The 19,889-nt window shown below is 57.9% G+C and overlaps 1 protein-coding gene across 6 annotated transcripts in view; it reads right to left on the minus strand.

Annotated features, from left to right (window-relative positions):
• MROH1 (maestro heat like repeat family member 1) overlaps positions 1-19,889 on the minus strand; it is a 76,634-nt gene that overhangs the window by 13,665 nt on the left and 43,080 nt on the right. For 5 of the 6 annotated variants that reach the window (XR_008619514.1, XR_008619515.1, XM_055091262.1 and 2 more), the window contains 20 exons: positions 18,780-18,853; positions 17,139-17,261; positions 12,040-12,147; positions 11,759-11,903; positions 11,627-11,667; positions 11,187-11,328; positions 10,809-10,861; positions 10,194-10,301; positions 9,681-9,800; positions 9,281-9,403; positions 8,325-8,471; positions 8,206-8,232; positions 7,167-7,289; positions 6,969-7,048; positions 6,777-6,888; positions 6,599-6,694; positions 5,951-6,055; positions 3,880-4,015; positions 3,654-3,766; positions 2,434-2,586 (listed from right to left, as the gene is read on the minus strand). Coding sequence is in view for 4 of the 6 variants with exons in the window: in XM_055091262.1 (XP_054947237.1) it covers positions 2,434-2,586; positions 3,654-3,766; positions 3,880-4,015; positions 5,951-6,055; positions 6,599-6,694; positions 6,777-6,888; positions 6,969-7,048; positions 7,167-7,289; positions 8,206-8,232; positions 8,325-8,471; positions 9,281-9,403; positions 9,681-9,800; positions 10,194-10,301; positions 10,809-10,861; positions 11,187-11,328; positions 11,627-11,667; positions 11,759-11,903; positions 12,040-12,147; positions 17,139-17,261; positions 18,780-18,853 (2,129 nt within the window). In the remaining 2 variants the exon portion in view is untranslated. The remainder of the gene's footprint in view (positions 1-2,433; positions 2,587-3,653; positions 3,767-3,879; positions 4,016-5,950; positions 6,056-6,598; positions 6,695-6,776; positions 6,889-6,968; positions 7,049-7,166; positions 7,290-8,205; positions 8,233-8,324; positions 8,472-9,280; positions 9,404-9,680; positions 9,801-10,193; positions 10,302-10,808; positions 10,862-11,186; positions 11,329-11,626; positions 11,668-11,758; positions 11,904-12,039; positions 12,148-17,138; positions 17,262-18,779; positions 18,854-19,889) is intronic. The other variant, XM_024117487.2, reaches the window with a different exon arrangement.

Here is a 19,889-nt window from a genome sequence, read left to right on the forward strand (position 1 = left end):
AAAAAAAAAAAAAAAAAAAAAAAATATATATATATATATATAAAACATTTTAAAAAAGCAAGTATTAACAAGTACTGGTGAGGATGTGGAGAAACTGGAACCCCTGTGTGCTGTTGGTGGAAATGTAAACTGGTGCAGTCACTAAGGAAAACAGTATGGCAGTTCCTCAAAAAATTCAAAATAGGGGCTTCCCTGGTGGCGCAGTGGTTGCGCGTCCGCCTGCCGATGCAGGGGAACCGGGTTCGCGCCCCGGTCTGGGGGGATCCCGCGTGCCGCGGAGCGGCTGGGCCCGTGAGCCATGGCCGCTGGGCCTGCGCGTCCGGAGCCTGTGCTCCGCAACGGGGGAGGCCGCGGCAGGGGGAGGCCCGCATACCACACACACACACACACACACACACACACACACACACACACACACAAAAAAAAAAAAAAAAAATTCAAAATAGAACTACCATATGATCCTGCAAATCCACTTCTGGGTATTTACCCAAAAGAAAACAGGATCTTGAAGAGATATGTATTACACCCATGTTCACAGCAGCATTATTCATAGTAGCCGAGAGGTGAAAGCAGCCCAAGCGTCCATCCACAGATAAACAAGCAAACAAAATGTGCCATGCTGTGTGAATATACACACCAGGACCACCAGTGGCCACTGCCTGCGGCCTGGTCTGTCCCCCCTCCCCCACACACACAGAGCCACCAGGGCACCTTTCTACCACTCCAATCTGACTCGGAAGCCCCACTGAATGCAAAATGAGATCCAAACCTTGGCCCATCAAACCCCGACTAGGACTCCCAGCTATGCCCTGTGCCTCCCTCCTCCTTCCCCAGCCCGCTTCCACTCCCAGGAGGAGTGCACCACGATGGCACATGTTCCCCTCCAGGTACCACACCACACACTGCCGCCTTGGCACGCGGCCCCTCCGCCGGCAACTCCTGCTCCTCCCTCCCTCCCTCCCTGGGACGATATTTGTGATATATCCATCCAATACAGGACCTGTATCCAGAATATACAAAGTACTTCTGCAAATCAATAAGAAAAGCACAGACAACCCAGAAGAAAAATGGGCAAGACTGGTGTCCTCACAGAAGAGGACGTCTGAATAGCCAGGAAATGTGCAAAAGTGTTCCACTTCATAAGCCACCAGAGAAATGCAAACAAAACTCGACCATGAAGCCGTTTACACACCCACTAGAAAGGACAGAAATGGCGTTGGCAGGGGTGTGGCATGCGGGAGCTGCAGGCGGAGCTGGTGGGAGCTGAAGGCCTGGAGCGCCATCGGACAGCCCTGGGGCAGCTGCACGGGGGCCTCTCCTGCAGGCCCCAGTCGCTCTCCTGGGTGTGTCTCCAACCAAAATGTACCCTCAGGTCCAAAGGACCCGCACTCTGGCAGCACTCTCGGTGCTCAGACTGGGAACTGCCCAGGCGCTCATGGAGGTGGGTGGGTGAGTGATGTGGCCCGCACAGCGGGAAGGAGCAATGCTGGGGCCAGGCCGGGAGACGCACCGCCGTCTCACAGGCTACCGCCATGTGGGGCAGACACGAGGCCCCTCTACATAAGGTGCGCGCCGAGGCATGCTCTGTGCTGCAGGGCGTCTGCTGGGGTATAAGGGACTCTGGAGTTGGTAGGACCTCTGCTCCTGCCTGCGTGAGCCCCCAGGGCCATGCACTTAGGACAAACCCCCTTTTCTGCTGCTATGCTTCACTTTAATGGGGAGCTTAACTCTCCCTCTAGGCACATGGGACCCCACCTGCCAGGCCATCGGCTCTCCAGGATTCACAGACACGCGTTCTAGAAATCCCCTAACCCTTGGAGCCTGCCTCAGACCTACACCTACGAGGACCTGGGCACGTCTATCATGGTGGCTGCCAATGCATGTCTGGGAACTATGTGGACAGCCACGTGAGCTCACGGCCAGAAGGACTCAGAGACGATGGGCAGGGCAGCACCTTTGTGTCCCGGGCACCTCTGCTCTGGGCCAGACCCGCCGTGGAACCCTTTGTGCAGGCACCTGGGGACCCTCTGGACCTGTGTCTTCACCAGCAATGTGAGCAGGGAGCTCAGCCAGTGCTGGCTCGGTGCCAAGTGATAGCCCCTAGCACTGGCATTTCCCTCTCACTTGCCTTTTCTACCCTTAAGTTCTCAGCAGTTGCTTTCACTTAATTCTGTCTTCAAAGAGAAGAGAAAGATTTGTCCAAATCTGGCCCACAGGGAAAAGGAGCAGAGCACTGAGGGCCAAACCTCCACAGAGCAGGGGGTTGGGGGTGAGGGAGTGGGGTGGGGCGCCCCAAGTTACCCAGCCCCGCCCACCCACTCTCTTGGCAGACAAGACCACGCCCACACCCGCCCCTGACGAGCCCCACCCCGGCCCTGGCCACGCCCCCGCCCGGCCCCCGCCAATCAGCGCCCCAGCCTCGCCCGGTCCCACCTTCTCCAGGAGCACGTTGCCCCGCTCCTTCAGCAGGCAGTTGATCATCACTGTAGCGGCTCGGGAGCAGTTCTTGTCGGGGTCTCCCAGGCTCTCAAACAGGGTTAGCAAGAGGCTGATGAGTTGATCTGGCGGGAGGCGCTTGCCAGTAATCTAGGAGGACAGTTGCGTCAGACAGACTGAGAGCACAGGGTCAGCACACCTTCCAGGCGTTAACACCCCAGGGGCTCGAGTTTCCGGGGAAGGGCTGACAGCTTCCGCCTCTCAAATCCCTCCTCCAGCCTTTCCCGCCCTCTTACAAGCCCTGTAAGCCTTCGCGAGCTCCTGCCGGTGCAAGGGTGGGGTGGCCCATGCACGGGAGCCCCCCTCCCCAGCCTGAAGCCTGGCCAGGTCCAGGAGGCAGCCTCCAGGGCCTCCAGGCCCAGGCCCTGGAAGGGGGGTCCCTGGGGAGCTGCAGGGCCCAGGTCAGTGTGCCCTCCCTGAGGCTCCTCCTGACCAGTGGGGTGGGCTGGGAGTGGCCCTGGTGGTGCAGCCTCTCTAGAACTCTCTAGAATACAGAGAGTCAAGGGCAGATGGTGGCATGTTCCACCCTGGAAGGCCCGGCCACCAAGACTCTAGGGACCTTCAGCTCCCCCTGCAGCCCCTGTCCTTCCCTCCACATGAAAGAGAGCAACCAGAAGTTAAAGCAGATAAACTTTGTACAAAGAAGAAATAAAAGTGGTTGAATATCCAAGAAGTCTGATCCCAAACATAAAGTTCTGCTCTGCCTGGACTTGCCCAGGGCGGGGTCTTCCCAGTGTCTGGGCCCGCCACCTCCCCCCACCCCGACAAAGGGCCCTGTTGACCCCCTTCCTTTCCTTCTTTGGCAGGAGAGAAAGCCTCCTGACCCCTGAGGGCCATTTCCAGTCACCACATGGAACAACAGAACCGCCCTGGCTTGGGGGCTCACGGGGTGGGCTAGGGGCAGCTTTCTCAACCCTTTGGAGCCGGAGCTGAGCTCCTGCCCACACCCTCCCCGCTGGGCCTCGGAGGGAGGGGGGACCCCATCAAGCACAGGAGGGGGCGGGAGGCGGTGTTGGACACTGAACTCTCTGAGTGAGACCCGTCCGTGTGCCCGGCCCGGCACCCATGGAGCCCATGTGCGAGATGAGCTGCCGCAGAGGCCCCCTGGGCCCTGACGGTGCGGCCCCTCCTTCCCTCGCAGGGGCGCTGGCAGGTACCTGGGCTATGCTGTGGCAGGTGTGGAAGAGGGTGGCGGGGTCAGGGTGCACCAGGCCGTCCTTGAGGGTGAGGAGCTGCTCAACCACATCGTCCCGGTAATCGCGGGAGAAGCCTGCAGAGGCGGGAGGGAGCGCAGGGCTGGGTGGAGGCCGCCCCCGGCCTCCGGAGGCCCAGACTCTGCTCCCTCACCACACCCCCTGCACCTCTGCCCAGCCAGGGGCTCACCCTCGTAGCCCAGCTGGAGGTAGAGCAGGGAGTAGACACAGCTCACAGCCTCCTGGCGGGTGGCAGGCCATAGGTCCGCGCACCGTGGGGAGAAGAGGCCGAGGAGGAGGCCCAGGTTGTGGAAGGGCACCAGGGCCTGGAGAGGCAGATGTGCGGGTGCTGTAGGGGCACGGGGGCAGATGGCCAGAGCTGGGGGCTGGAGCTCAGGAGATGCTGCGGTGGGCAGGTGCCACCTGCACCCAGATATGGGCAGGGGTGTGACCAGAAGGGCAGCCCCTGTCCATCCCTTTGGCCAGCATGGCCCTTTGTCAAGCTCCTCCTCCTGCATGGCGACCCTCACCCCCCAAGTGCGGGGCCCTAAGAGGGGAGGAGGGCCGGGCGGGTAGGTGTGGGCACGCAGAGGGACGGTCAGGCTCTTCTGCCTCAGCACACATATGGGAAGCCCCGCCCCAGAAGGCAAGCCCCCGTCAGGTAAGGTACGGGGGCTGCTGCATGAAACCCCTCTCCTCCTAACTGGGTCCTGGTCCCATCTTTCAGAGCCTTTTCTGCTCTCCTCAAATACTAAGCCTTCCCGACCCTGCTCCCAGCAAAAGGCCTTGCTTCCTACGCCCTGGACCTGGGGACATCAACTACCGCCGCCGCCAACACACAGCCCTCGGCCTTCCTGGCTCCAGCGCCCTGCTGTCAGCCCCCCACGTGAGAGGCCCCCCGAGGGAAGCACCCCAGCCTCCCCTGCCCTGCGCAGGCTCCTTAAGGATGCGTAGGACTCCCAGGATGCTACTCCTCCCAAAAGCCACCAGAGGGGACTTCCGGAAGGCGGGAAGGTTGGGGTGCCGGGCAGAGGACCGCCAGCGGCTGTTCCTCTTAGTGAGGGCAGAGCTCTGTCTCACCACAAACAAACATGGACTCTGGTTGGACCAAGGTTACATGAAAAACAGGCCATAGGAGAACCTGGGTGGGAAAAGCCATCTAAGCGAGCAAACAGACAGATGCTGCTGGAACACGACGAAAAATAAATACTGCCAACCAATTCAAGCATCGCGCTTAAGAGTGTGACCGTAAAGGCTTGGGGCTGCCGCCAGCTTTCATCTTCCTGCTAACGGCAGCACGAACTAACATGCATCACTATCGGGGGAGAAAGGCCAAACTCGCAGCATTTGTAAACTATGATGACTGTATCTGAAGAGCACAGAGAATTAATCAAAAATTCATTAGAAATAACAACGGAATCTTATAAACTACCCAGTTCCTAAATACCCAATAATCCATAGGTTTCCTGCCTGCCAGCAATAAGCAAATTATTAAATACAGTGGGAGAAAAAGTTACGCTGACAACGGCAACAGAACCTGCGACCCAGAACCTGCTTCTGAGGGGCCCAGAGGGACCTGGATGGAAAGGCCCATTATTAAAAGATTTTACTGCTCAACACACAAAACTGTGGGGCGCACATGCCCCCATAAAGCCGCGCGGGGAGCATCTGAAGACTGTGTCCAATCTACCCTAAAACCACCTGATTAATGGCCTTGCAAGAACTGTGAAACTCTGAAAACGTGAAAAGGAGCTGCTTACTCTTAGCAAATATTAAAATGCATAATAACCGCGCGGTTCTTGGACCAAGCTCCTTGCCACCCACTCCGACCACCGAATAATACTTGCCTTTTCCGCAGCATTTCGTGGGTTCAGGTCCCCCTGCCTTTGCCCAAACTGCTGCCTCTGCCGCGAATGCCCTCCTTTCCTCCTGCCACGCCCAGCCCCCATCACCCTTTCCCTCCTCTGGGGAGCACGTCACGTGTTAGTCCCGGCCCGTGCTCCGTTGCCAAGGACGAGGGGGCCCATCACATCGACACCAAGCGGCCAGCCCTGAGGGCAATTCCTGGCCCTCACGGTCCTGCGTCCACGGCCCAGAAAGAGGACAGTGGCAATCACTGGGGTGCGGGATGAGCCCAGGCAGCAGCCGGGAGACGGGCAGAGCGTGCTGCCCTCGGAGACGCCAGGGCCCCCGGCAGTGCTCCCCAAGCCGAGGGGCCAAGGCAAGGGAGTGGCCGCGCAGGTCGCCACCTGGGTACTCACGCTGACGTGCACGTGCTTCAGGAAGTACTGCAGCAGGCAGGCGCTCAGGCCAAGCGCCCGCGCCCGCTCATGGCCCCTCGGGGACTTGATCCATGGGCTCAGGTGCTGGGGAAGAGGGGGGCTTCACATAGGTGCCCTGCCTACAGCCACCCTTCTGGGTGTGGGGTCCAGTGGGCCAGGTCAGAGCAAGCCCCCTGTGCAGTGCACCCCGCCCCGTCACTCCGTCCTGCTGGCCTGGCTCACGGCCACGGCCACCCAGAGCAAGCCAGGCATACAGAGGGACAGAGTGTTCCTAGGAGTGGGTCGGTCCTGCCCCAGCCCACTGCAGTGCTGCAAAGGGCAGGAAGCCATGCCGCAGGCCACCGCAGGCCAGACTGCCATCGCGATGGCCCCAGAAGGTCAGGAGTGCATGTCTGGGGCACCTCAGGGTCTCTCCATCCTGGCACCATGTGATGGAGGGGAGGGGAGAACCAGCTCGGGGCCCCCATCTGGGTCGGGGACCGCACCCATCTGCATACCTGCCCAGGCAGGAGGGGGTACCCCCGCCGCTCACAGACACCCGCCCCCCCCCCCACCGCCTCCTTGCATAGCACACCACACTGTCCCCACGGCGCCCCCGCCCCGGGGAAGCGCACACCCACCGCACACCTCCACCATGACCTGCAGGCCCTGGGGGGTCATGTTTCGCTGAAGGAGGCTTGTCAGTAAGTCCTTGAGGGCCTGCACGGTGTCCAGGTACAGGGGCTGGAACGAGAGAAGCGGCCGGTCCCGCCCCGACCCTGCCACCCACGCACGGGCACCCGTGCGGCCAGCGCCATGCTCATACCTCCTGGTGGCCGTCCACCCCCTCGGGCTCAGGCAGCACGGCCATAACGCCGTGCAGGCAGCTGTGGATCAGGTCCGCCTGTGCCTGCCCCTCCAGCGCCGGCTCCAGGGAGCTGAGCCTCGAGTTAAGGGCCCAGCGCTCATGCAGAGGGCCCCCCCGGCCGGGCCCCCCAGCCCCCGGAGGAAAGGATACGCCAGGTAAGTGCAGGCGAGCATGGCCTTCTCCCGCATGGGCGTCCTCAGGGAGTCCGGGGGCTCGGCCTTGATGAACTCCTGAGGGAGCAGCCGCGGGATGGCCCTTGGCCACAGCACCGGCTTGCCTCCCAGTCAGCCGCCGCCCCTCAACCCGCTGGGGCACTCAGGCCCCTCCCCAGGCCCCGCCGGCCCTCACCGTCATCTGCGCCACCAGCTCCGGCTTCCTCAAGAGCTGGAAGGAGCTGCCGTGGGAGCTGCTGCAGATGGCCTGGCTGGCCATGCACACGCTCTGCGCGAGGCACAGCCTCAGGGCCGGGTCCTGCGGGGAGGCGGGGCTGCAGGAAGGCACCAAGGCCCGAGGCCGCAGCCGCTCCCTCTAGGCCCACGGGGCTGAGCCAGGACGCGGGCTGTGCCCACAACAGCGAGACCAGACCACCGGCCCGCTCTTCCCGCCAAAGCCAGAAACGCTCCCCTCCACTCTGGGGCTCTCGGCCAGCCCCCCACGTGGGCCCCGGGGGGGGTCTGTGAGGGAGCCCGGGGCCCTCGGCTGTCTGCCCGGCCTGGGCCTGGGGGGTCCCGGGTCACGGCCCCGGGCAGACGCCGTAGGCAGACACGCACTCCATCCACCAGTGGGGTGGCTGGAGGTGCTCCCAAGGTGGAGGGGAAGCCTGCTGCCCAAGAAGAGCCCCGGCAGAGGGGGGCTGCCCCCCACTCAGTCAGAGCGACCACTCTCAGCACAGCCCCACCGCCCGGCCGACTGCAGGAGACCCGGGGTGGAGGGTCTGCTCTTTAAGGGGGGACCCAGCCGCTCCAGAGCGGGCTTCCAGGTTAGTGCCGGAGAGTCCAGAGGGAAACATGTTAGTGAGGCCAGAGGCCGCTGTCACTGGCTGCAGAACTCACCCCTCCCCGGAGCTGGCCAAGAGGGCAGCCGGGGGCATCAGGAAGCAGAGCCAGGAGAGGGGCTGTGGCCGAAGCCCCGCGCCCAGCCTGTGAGCCCTCCCCTCCCCCTCCTTCCCACCCACCGTCCGGGGCCTGGGCCAGAGAAGGAGCTCCTGGGCCCCCATTCTGCTCCGAGGCGGCGGGGACAGGCCCCGGAGGGATGTCCCGAATGCTCTGCCCTTGGACTGGGACCAGGAAGACCCAGTGAGCACCCCTGGCTGCCGCCCTGGAAGCTCACGGCCCAGCCCGGAAGAGAGAGGAAAGCAGAGCCCCCGCTCCACTCCTGCACACTGTACCTTGGTCTCTACCTTTATCCCCAGAACCTGAACAACAGAGGTGACATGAGTTAGCGCGTGAGGCCCCAGTGGCGGCACCCCGCCCTCTCTCCCTCCCTGCGACACGGCCGGGCACCCACCTTGGTGCTGAAGCACTGGGACATGTTCCGGAAGATGTCCGACTCCACCCTGGCCAGCAGCAGCTCGCGGGGGGCCCGCGCTGCCACGTGCCCGTAACACAGGATCAGCGCGCTCTTCACTTTCTCCACCTCCTTCTCACTCCGATCCTGAGAGGCCGGAGGAACGAGCAGGGCTCTGGGCCACAATCACAGCCCCCAGCAGCAGCCGAGCACTCCAACCCCACGTGTGCGGGGAAGAAGGGCACAGCTGGTCGGGAGGAAGGCGCCACCCAACCCAGAGAGCCCCAAGGTCGGTGGGGAACAGCAGGACAGGATAGGACTGGGCGGGCTCGGGCCTGCTGGGGACCAAGGGGCAGAGGGGAAAGGACGCAGCAGGGGACCAAGGTGGGAGGGGCAAGCAGGAGGAAGAGCTGGGGGGCGGAGAGCAATGGAAGGGCCAGAGGTGGGGTCCCTGCCTTCGCTTGGTGGCTGCCCCGGAGCCCCCCTCCGTCCTCAGGGCCTGTTCACACTACACAGCCCTGAGATTCTGTCACTGGCTGACCCAGGCACAGGGAGACTGAAAACCTAGGGACAAGGGCTGGGGTGGAGGCCCACAGAGGGGGTCCAGCCCCCAATGGGGCTTCAGCGAGCACGCAGCCTCCACTGGCCACCAGGGGGCAGAGGACGCACAGATAGGCGGTGGGACAGGAAGGTGGCCGCCCCCATCCCTGCTGCCCAGAGCCCCTCTCATTGCCCCAGTCACCAGCTGGGAGGGAGCCCTCATCCGCCAGCCCCGCCCACGACCGGATGCCAGCTCCCTGACCCACCCCCAACGTGCGAGGCACCAAAGCCCGGGAAGCGCCAGGACCAACCCTCCACCCACAGAACCTCAAAATGCAGGGTACCATGGCTAAGACAAAATCACAGGCCAGGCCCACCCCAGACCTCCCCTTCAGCTGTCAGCCTGACCTTGGTACCTTAAAAATGTTGAAAATGCCGGCGGATTTTCTGAACACATCTGACTTTACAAAGTCCTCCAGCTGGGCCAGGGTGTCATCCAGGTGGGAGCTGGCACAGATCCCAAAGCAACAGGCAAGGCCCTGGGGAGGTACACAGGTGCACTCACACCTGGGCAAGGTCGGGGACGGAGAGGAGTACACGTGCATGCGCACACCATCCAGTGCATCTGTGCACACCACACACACACACACACACAGGTACACACACACACATACACACACACACAGGTACACACACACACACACACACACACACACACACAGGTACACACGCTGGCTACACGTCTGGGAGGACAGAGAGCGACCACTGCCAGCGAGCGTGCGGGCGCCCGGGCTCCCCGTGGGGCGGGGCGGCCACCTCTCGCTCGCTCTCCTCCTGGCATCTGGCGGTTTCCAGCAGCTCCTGCAGATGCTTTCTCACCACCTCCTTACTTGAAGCAGCACCCAGGGTGGTTCCTATGCATTTATACAGGAAGTTCTGCAACGAAGTCAGAGAACAGGGTTGTGCCTGGCTCCCGAGTAGAGGGACGCCCGGCACTACCAAAGCGCTGCCCCTGGCGGTGTGCGCATTGCCAGCGGACGTGGGAACCCACGACACGGGTCGCTGCCAGGACCAGGTGAGTTCTGGGCAGTGTCTGAGGAGTAGGAGGTAGGTGCGGAGCCCCTGCATCTCCCAGCCATCAGCCACTACGAGGAGGCTCCCAGGCCTTCCCGTCCAGCCTCTGCCAGGACCACAGGGGCCACCAGAGACAGGCTCAGGGAGCAAGTGACTCAGAACCAAGGAACAGGAACTGAGGACCGTGCCCACAACAGCCCTGGCAGGTTATCCTCCCACACCTCCTCCTAGCAGGGGGTCCCCCTCCCCCTGCACCTTCTCCAGGGGCGTCCCGTCGTAGCTGGGTAGCTGCTTGCACATCTCCAGGCTCAGCTGGCAAATCCACGTGTTGTCAGACACAACAGCCAGAGTGTCCCGAAGGAACTGCGGGCAGGAGCTCTGCCAATGAGGGGCCGGAGCTCGGCCTTTCACTGGGCTGCCTGGGGAGGGGCCCAACTCCTGGGGCTGTCACAGGCAGGGACCTCAGGGCCCTGCGCCACGGCTCTGAATGGGTGTAGATCACTTTCGAGCCCAGACAAAACAAAGTCTGGGTGGTCAGGCACGCACCACACAGGGGCACAGACAGCTCTGAGCCACGCAGGGGAGAGGAGAGAAGGGTCCCGTGGCCAGAGCAGCGCAAAGGCCCTGTAATCGGACTCCGTCACAGCAGGGTGACAGTCTGCGAGGTCAGTAGGCAGCGCTCACCCCCAGAGACACCCGCCTGCCCCTGTGCCCCTCCCCCAGCCACACTGTTAGGTCAAGGCAGACATCCCAGCCCTGGGAAGGCACAGTTGCCCTAGCATCGGCTGCCCCAAGCTCTCCCCGCCCAGGCCAGAAAAGGCCCCTGGGTCCAAGACAGGCTACGCTCTCGCCTCCTCCCACTTCTCTCACCATCAGCAGCTTCTCCTCCCATTCCTTCCGCGACAGGGTTTCCTCCGTATGTCCTGAAACGACCCGTCATCCACTCAGCCCAGCAGACAGACCCGCGCCCACAGGCAGGAGTGCAGCGCTCAGAGCACCGCCCCCCGCCTGGCCCCGTCCCCTCCAGCACAGAGGAAGAAAGGGCTGCGCCCACATCCAGGGTGCTCCCAGGTGACAACCAGCAGGGAGCATCTTTGCAGCCCCACTGTCCAGGCCCTCTCCTGATCCACAGCAGAGGCCATCTCTTCCAACTTTCAAAACCCTGGTCCCCACTGGCCAGGCTTGGTGCCGACTGGCTACAAAAACGGGATCAGAGGAGGGGCGGCGCCGCCCACCTCTGGGCCTCACCGTCCAGGTGCTCCAGCAGCAGGGGGATGGCGGTCGCCCACCGCTGACCCAGCCGTGGATGGATGTCCCGGCGAAGGACGCTCAGGAGGCGCAGCGAGGCCGCCCCGCGACCGTCCCCCAGGTAGGGGCTGGAAGACACGGCCTGGAGGAGCCAGAAGTGGGTTCTCCACCGGCGCCCAGGGCCACAGCGCCCCAACGCCCCACACGAGGCCGAGCACGGCCACCCAGGTGGGGCAAGAAGCCCCCAAACCCCCGCCTGGAGCACCTGACAGTCCCCACTGCGAGACAGCGTCCTTCTCACAGCAGTGACAGGGTGAGGACGGGGACAAAGGAGAGAGCCCACTCCTCCCCGACATCCCTGGAGTGCACGGCTGCCCAGCGGCCGCCTGCCTGGGGAGGTGATGCTTCTGGGAGAGCAAGCCCCCCAGCGCGCTGCTTACCAGGAGCCTGGTGGTCATGGCATAGGGAGATGGAAGGGTCGCTGCGGGGGAGACAGACGTGCAACACTCAGGGCCGCCCGCGCCCTGGGGCCAAGGTGGGCTGGGGGGGCCGGGCCAGGGCCGGGGGCGCACCGTTGCCGTCGTACTGAATGAGGAGGGCGTGGGCCCCCGCCTCCTGCCTCTTCTGGGCCAGGTGCACGAGGCTCCTGCAGAGCGGGGTCAGCGCCCCGGTGAAGCGCACGGGAATGAGGAACTCGAGCAGGTGTGGCCAGAGGACCTGCGGGCAGCAGCACGGGAGTCGGCGGGCACACGCAGCCTCCCGCGCGCGCACCCGCTCCCGGGGGGCGGGCCGCAGACCCCGGGCCGAGCGGGCAGCAGGGGCGCGGCGGGCCCCAGGGAGTGGCGGCACTCACGTCGCCCATCCTGTGCACGGTGGTGCTGAGCAGGTAGAGGGTGCTGACGCCGATGGCCCGCACGCCGTCTGCCGCCAGGGCCTCGCTGTCGGCGCCCAGCTTCTGAGGCTGCAGGAGGGGAGGGCGGAGTGTGTGCTCTCTGCTCTCCAGGTTACACCGTCGTGGGCTCTGGCCCTGAGGACGCAGCCTGAGCGAAGCAGGACAGACCCTGCCCAGCCCCCACTGAGGGGACGCCCATGTCACCTGTCACGGGCAGGAAGCTCACTCTGCACTAAAATCGCCCAAGGAAGCCGGCTCACCAGGCTTGGTTCAGCCACCAGAACAGAGGGAACCTCGACTCCGTCCTGATGGGCAATGCCGATGTCCAGAGAAACCGGAGGCCCTTTGTGGACCTGATAATCGGCTGAGAAAATGGCATTTTCTACGAAGAACAGAGACAAGTTCTGGAACCCGATGGGCCAGTGGCTTCTCTCAGACCTGAGGAGGCAGTGTTCCCTCCAGGGCCCGGCTCCCTGGGAACCTTCCATGTGGAAAAGGACTCTGCTCTCCAAACACTCTGAGTCTTCAACTCATGCTTTGAAATACCAAAAAGCAAACACTGAAAACCAAGAGAAATTGGGAAAACTGCAATGACTGTAGGAGACACTGAACACCTCTCCCTGAGAAATCAAAGATCGAGTAGAAACGATAGAGGTATTTATAGGGCCTGAATAGCAACTGTTAAAGCTTGCTCTGAAACAGATAAATCTTAGTACCAAATACACACAAACAACTTTGAAAGTCTGACCACCTATTAGGCTAAAAAGAAGATCTCAACAAACTCTTAGAAGCAAAAATAAACCTGGCCAGATTCAATGTAGAGAATGCAATAAAATTACAAACCCACAGTAGCCACGAAAAGCAAATCACCTAGAAAACTTTAAACATCCTAAAAGAAACTTTGGGTTAATAAAGAATCCACACAGAAACTGCAAACTATCCAACAGTGAACACTGAGGACACATACAAAGCCCAACAAAAGCAGAACTATTAGGACACATAGACCAAGAACATAAACTTAACCTGAAAAACATACTATAGGTGGGCAAATATTAATATGAACCAAGAACAAGAAAGACATGTGAAAGAGTATAACAGTTAAATACAGAATTTGACTCAAGAAATTAATAGTGAAATGGTTGCTGTTAAGAAAGAAATTGACTTGGAAGAACAGATTGAAGACTTCAAGGAAATGAAAAAGAAAGATATCAAAGAAGTGCTAACATTCAGATAACAGAAGTGCTGGAATGAGAGAGAAATAAAAATGGAGAGCAAGAAAAAATTAAAGAAGACAAATCCCCCCCAGAAATAAAAGATAAAAAGAGCTCATCTGAAAAGTGTCCACAGAGCTATAGGTAAGGACAGGTCAGGGGAGCCTGGAACATCTTCTTGTGCCAGAAAACAAGGAAAGACTCCCTCAAAAAATGATGGAGACATGCCTTGCCTCAAGGACACAGGAGCCCACCCCACAGGGGCTCCCGCAGGCCAAACTCAGAACAATTTGACCACCAAAACCAACGACAGAAATGCGTGAAAGAGAAACCCATGAATCCACACTGAGATATTATATATGAACATAAAAATAGCAAAAAGCTCTTTGTTACAACAGAAGGTAAAAAAAATAAGTATAGAAAATTAATGGCGTTAGAAAATGAACAACTGATGCTAAAACTAGTAGGGAAAACTTTAATCAGCAAGTTATCAAAGTTTACACATGTTGTAACATGTGTCCAAATCCCCTTCCTGTTTCAGGTTGAGTAACATTCTACTATATAGACAGAGCAGACCGTGTTTACCCAGTCATCCCTTGATGGACGCTTGGGCTGCTTCTACCTCTTGGCAATCGTGAATGACGCTGCTATAAACATGGGAGTGCAAGTATCTCTTCAAGATGCCGCTTTCATTTCTTTTCGGTAAATACCCAGAAGTGGAATTGCTGGATCATATGGTAATTCTGTTTTTAATTGTTTGAAGACCCGCCATACTCTCTTCCACAGCACCTGAAACATTTTACATCCGGAAACTCATCTTTTGAAACTTCCCTAAGTGAGAAGACTGCTTTGGCTGCCTGAGCGCTGAACACGGGCTCCCCCGGGAGTCTGGCGTTTTGCTGGCTGTGGCAGAAGGTGCCTACCTCCAGTAACAACCTTGACTCAGGCTCTCAGATGGGCTTCCCTGGGCTGCATCTCTCTGATGCAGGAGGGAGTGTGCTCTGTGTGGCCCCTCCTGGGAGCACACAGGAAACCTGCACATGGATTTTAGCTACGAGTACAGTTACCTCTGAGTCCTACAAGTCCTTCTAGTGAACCACCAAGCCATGTAGGTGGTCTTAGGACCCTTTACTCAGAGACAAACCATCAAAGCTTACTCAAGAAAACAGATAACCTAAATAGTTCTTTGTCTATGAAACAATTCATGGTTAAAAGCTTTTCAACAAAGAAACCTCCAGGCCTATGCAGTTCCACTGAGGGATTCTACCAAAGATTTAAGGAAAAAATACCAAATCCTCACAAACTCTTCCATAAGTTAGAAGAGGAGCGGACATGTCCAAACTCAACTAATGAAGGATCACCAGAGAGAGACATTACAGGGAAGTGTAGGCCAATAACCCTCTTGAAGAGGTGCAAAATCTCTCAACAAAGTATCAGGAAATCAAATCCAGCAATATATTAAAAGCATTATAAATCATGACCAAGTGTGGTTTATCATGGCACTGCAAGGAATTCAATACCTAAAAAGCAATCATTTATGTCCATTTCAAATTCAAAAGAATTGAAAGCAGAATCTTTAATATTAAAAGACTGAATGTGTTCCCCTTAGAATGGAAACAAAGCAAGGATGTCTGCACTCATCACTTGTATTCAGCATTGTAATGGAGATTCTAACCAAGGCAATAAGGCCAGAAAAAGAAATAAAAGGAATTCAGATTGGAAAGGAAGATTGAGCTGTCTATTGGAAAACATGACTGTTCCATGTAGAAGACCTCAAAGAATCTATAAAAAGTAAGGCCACAGGATACAAGGTCAATATGTAAAAATCAACTGTATTTCTACACACTAGCAATGAACAATTGGAAATTGAAATTAACAAAACTATACTATTACAATAGCACTAAAAACATAGTTACAAATCTAACAAAATATGTGCAGAATCTATATGCTTAAAAGTACGAAGTACTGACAAAAGAAATCAAAGATGACCTAAGTAAATGTAATACACCATTTTCATAGATGGGAAGACAACATCAATTCATCAAAAGATACCAATTCTTCCCGAAGAGTCTACAGATTCAACACAATCCCAGTCAAAATTATAATAGGTGGGCGTCCCTGGTGGCACAGTGGTTAAGAATCCGCCTGCCAATGCAGGGGACACGGGTTCGAGCCCTGGTCCGGGAAGATCCCACGTGCCATGGAGCAACTAAGCCCATGTGCCACAACTACTGAGCCTGCGCTTTAGAGCCTGTGAGCCACAACTCCTGAGCCCGTGCGCCACAACTACTGAAGCCCGTGCGCCTAGAGCCCGTGCTCTGCAACAAGAGAAGCCATTGCAATGAGAAGCCCGCGTACTGCAACGAAGAGTAGCCCCCGCTCGCCGCAACTAGAGAAAGCCCACGTGCAGCAATAAAGACCCAATGCAGCCAAAAATAAAAACAAATAAACTTCGAATAGGTTTATTTTTGTAGAAATCAACAAGATGATTCTAAAATTTATATGGCTAAGTGAAGGAACTATAATAGCCAAACGAATTAGAAAAGAAGGCTGAAGTTAGAGGACTCATGCTACTTTGCTCCAGAATTTACTGTAAAGTTTCAGGCAAGACAGTGTAGTCCCAACAAAAGGACAGACGCAGACCAGTGGAGCAAAACAGAGTCCACAAAGTCACTTGATTTTGACAAAGATACAAAGGCAACTCATCCACGTGGAAAGAAGAGTCTTTTCAGCAGATGACGCTAGGACAACTGGACATCCACGTGCAAAATAATGAGCCTTAACAACCACACCTCACATTAAACAAAATTAACTCAAAATGGGATCCTCCCAAACCGGGGCGCGAACCCGGTTCCCCTGCATCGGCAGGCGGACGCGCAACCACTGCGCCACCAGGGAAGCCCGTCACTTGATTTTGACAAAGATACAAAGGCAACTCATCCACGTGGAAAGAAGAGTCTTTTCAGCAGATGACGCTAGGACAACTGGACATCCACGTGCAAAATAATGAGCCTTAACAACCACACCTCACATTAAACAAAATTAACTCAAAATGGATCACAAGTCTATATGTAAAACCTCGAAGCTAAAACCTCTAGAAGAAAACATAGGAGAACATCTTTGTGACCTTGGGATAAGAGAGAATTTACTAGCTAGAACACCAAAAGCAAGAGTTATAAATTAAAACCTGATAAAGTGGACTTCTAAAATATTAAAACATCCGCTTTTTGAAAGACATTGTTAAGAAAATAAAAAGATAAGTACGACGCAACAGACTTGTCAGAAAATATTTACAAACCATAAATCTGATAAAGGACTTGCATCCAAAATATATAAAGAACACTCTGTACTCAATAATAAGAAAGTAAACAACTCAAAAATAGGCAAAAGCTGTGAACAGACAGTTAAGGAAGACATGGGGATGGCAAACATTGGTCGTTGGTGAGATGCCAGCCTGTCAGGACAGCTTGAGAAACAAACAGCCCGGACCCGAGCCTGCAAGTGCCCACAGGGCCTCTCATCCCCTGCTGGCACAGCTGCTTCAGAAAACCGTTTGCAAATTTCTTATGAAATTAAATGCACGCTTTCCATTCGTGCTTACCCAGGTGTACAAACGCATGCTCCCACAGAAACCTGTACCCACACGGTCACGGTGGCTTTTTTCGTAACTGCCACACTGCAAACAACTGGAGTCTCCTTCCTCTAGAGAGTGGATAACAGACTGGCACGTCCGTACCACGGAACGCTACTCAGCAGTAAGACCACAAATCACTGGCACGTGTGACAACGCCCCCGACAGAGGTGGGGAATCAGGGGCCCAGGGGCAGGAGGGTGAGGCCGCGCCCTTACCTCCGCGTCGGGGGGCAGCGCGCACTGCTGCACGAGGTACTCGATCATGGCCCCGCCTCCAGGCTGCTCCAGGTAGCCGTGATGGGCCATGGCACTGATCACCTGCACCACGGCCCGCTTCACCTGCCGGGACCAAGGGAGGGGGCAAGGGCCTCAAGGAGCGCCGAACAGCACGAGGGCCTAGCGGGCGATGGAGTCTCACCCTTTCCTCTGCCTGCGCCTGTACCTGCCCCCACCTTCTCCCCAGACCCCTGCTACGAAGGCCAGCCTGCGGCCATGCTCACATCCCCGGGGGAAGGCCTCTTCCTCCTCTTTCCCTCCCAGGCGCCAGCCCTGCTGCTCTCTGGCTCCCGACGCGGGCCGGCGCCTCCTTGGGTATCTCCCGACCCCGTTTTGCCCTTCTGGGCAAGGTCCCTGAGTCTGCGCTTGTCACCCGAACTCTCCTGAGAGTTCTGAGCCTGCTGTCCAGCCCCTTCGATAACTCTGTCTGGTGGCTCCAAGGAATGGCTGGGCCATCGTGGCCGGAAACAGCACCCTCTTCCCGGGGCTGGCGCCTTCCTCCAGGGCCTCCTGCTCCCACACTCCATCCAGACACCGGCCCGATGCCCCTCCCTGGGGACCCCTCCCTGTGTCCCGGTGACGCCTCTCCTCCCCCGGATCTCAGGTCGCACATCGCTGCCCTGTGCCCCCAACTACACGTGTGTCCTGAGTGACCGTGGGGCTGACAGGTCTGGAGGGAGTGAGCGATGTGGTAGCACGAGGGCCGCTCAGGCTGACTGCGTCTGGCCACTGACACTGTTGGCGGCACGCGGTGCGGCCCCTTGGGGGTGACCCAGGGCACGGGGGCCCTGAAACAGATGCAGGTGGTTTGGGGTCCATTTCAGTAGCTTCTGAAACTCTCGCAGAAGGTCCCAAAGAACAGGGTGCCAGGATGAGCACAAAGGCTGGGGCAGCCCCAGGACAGAGCTGAGGGACCCTGCTGCCGCGAGCCCGAGGAGGGAGGATCACCCCTGCCCTCGGCTCTGGGCGTCGCCCCCAAGCCCTTGGATGTCCCACCTGAGCCCCGGGTCCTCGTTTCCCTGAGGCTTCGGCCACGCTGAATCACCTAACCATGTGATGGCTGAGGGTGGGGGCTTCGGGCCAGGAGGAGCTGGACGCTGAGGTCTCCATGACGGAGGACCGACAGAGACCCCAGACACAAGGCTGGGGGCTTCCCTGGGGGGCAGCCGGCACAGCACTGCCAGGGAGCCCAGGCTGCCCACGGCTCCACAGGGAGAGGACAACGGGGCTCCGACTTTAGACCCTCCTGGGCCTGCCCCTCGTGCCTCTTCTGCGGCTGATGTTAGTCTGTGTCTTCTTGGTGTAATAAACCATAATGTGGGTATGACGACTCTTGTGAGTTTGGGGGTTCTTCTAGAGAACGACTGAACCCCAGGGTGGTTTTGGGGACCGCTTCCTAACTTCATACTTGGTTAACTGCATCAGGAGGAAGCTGGGGGTCCCAGACACACAGCTTGGCAGATGCCCAGGCCTGCACACGCCCACTGAGGTCTGGCCTGGCTCAGAGGTGGCTGCCGGGTCAGTGGTGGCCACACTGCCCGCAGCTGCTCACGGCGGAGCTAGGGCTGCCCCCTGACTTACCTTGCTATTGGTATCCAGAAGAGGAAGCTTCATGGAGGAGAGAATAAAGGGTTGCTTGACTTCCATCTGAGCAGCTGCAGGAAACAGACAGATGGCTCAGTCTGCCCCCCACCACAAGGCCCAAGGCCACATTGCCAGGGTTCTGGCCTCAGTGTGGCCCTCCACGTGGCAGGAGGAGGAGACGGCATACGCACAAGCCCACCCATTTCTCTCTGGCGGGCGGGAGGGGGAAATGACCTTTTTCAGCAAATAACATTATTTCACCCAATTAAAAAGCTAGGAGGTTGGTAGTTTAGGGCAGCAGAGAAAGAGCGGGCTGAGCAGGTATCCCACTTCAAGTGCAAGGGTCAGGGGGTCTCCTGGGGCATCAGAATCACAGCAGGCTCGTTAAGCACCACCAGCCGCTGTCCCCTCTCCCCACTCCAACCTGCAGGCCCTGGTGGGCTCAGGTGTTCACTTTTCACACATTCCCAGGTGAGCTGGTGCTGAGGACCCACTTTGGGAACCAGCAGTATAACCTCTCCTTTCCTGATATTTATTTATTTTAATTTTTTTGGCGGGGGGGCTGCACCACGCCTCATGCGGGATCTTAGTTCCCTGACCAGGGATCAAACCTGGACCCTCGGCAGCGAGAGCACGGAGTCCTAACCGCTGGACCGCCGGGGAAGTCGCATTCTGATATTTAAATGGGGGTAAAAAGTGACTATCAAGAAGTGATCATGAGATTAATAAAAATAAAAACAAAGAGGGACCTCCCTGGTAGACCAGTGGTTAGGACTCCATGCTCTCACTGCTGAGGGCCCCGGTTTAATTCCTGGTTGGGAACTAAGATCCTGCAAGCCACATGGCGTGGCAAAAACAAAATTTTGGGGGGGCTTCCCTGGTGGTGCAGTGGTTAAGAATCCACCTGCCAGGGCTCCCCTGGTGGCGCAGTGGTTGAGAGTCCGCCTGCCGATGCAGGGGACGCGGGTTCGTGCCCCGGTCCGGGAAGATTCCACATGCCGCAGAGCGGCTAGGCCCGTGAGCCATGGCCGCTGAGCCTGCGCGTCCGGAGCCTGTGCTCTGCAATGGGAGAGGCCACAACAGTGAGAGGCCCGTGTACCGCAAAAA

The sequence above is a fragment of the Physeter macrocephalus genome, chromosome 15 (assembly GCF_002837175.3).
Source record: "Physeter macrocephalus isolate SW-GA chromosome 15, ASM283717v5, whole genome shotgun sequence".
NCBI classification, from domain to species: domain Eukaryota; kingdom Metazoa; phylum Chordata; class Mammalia; order Artiodactyla; family Physeteridae; genus Physeter; species Physeter macrocephalus.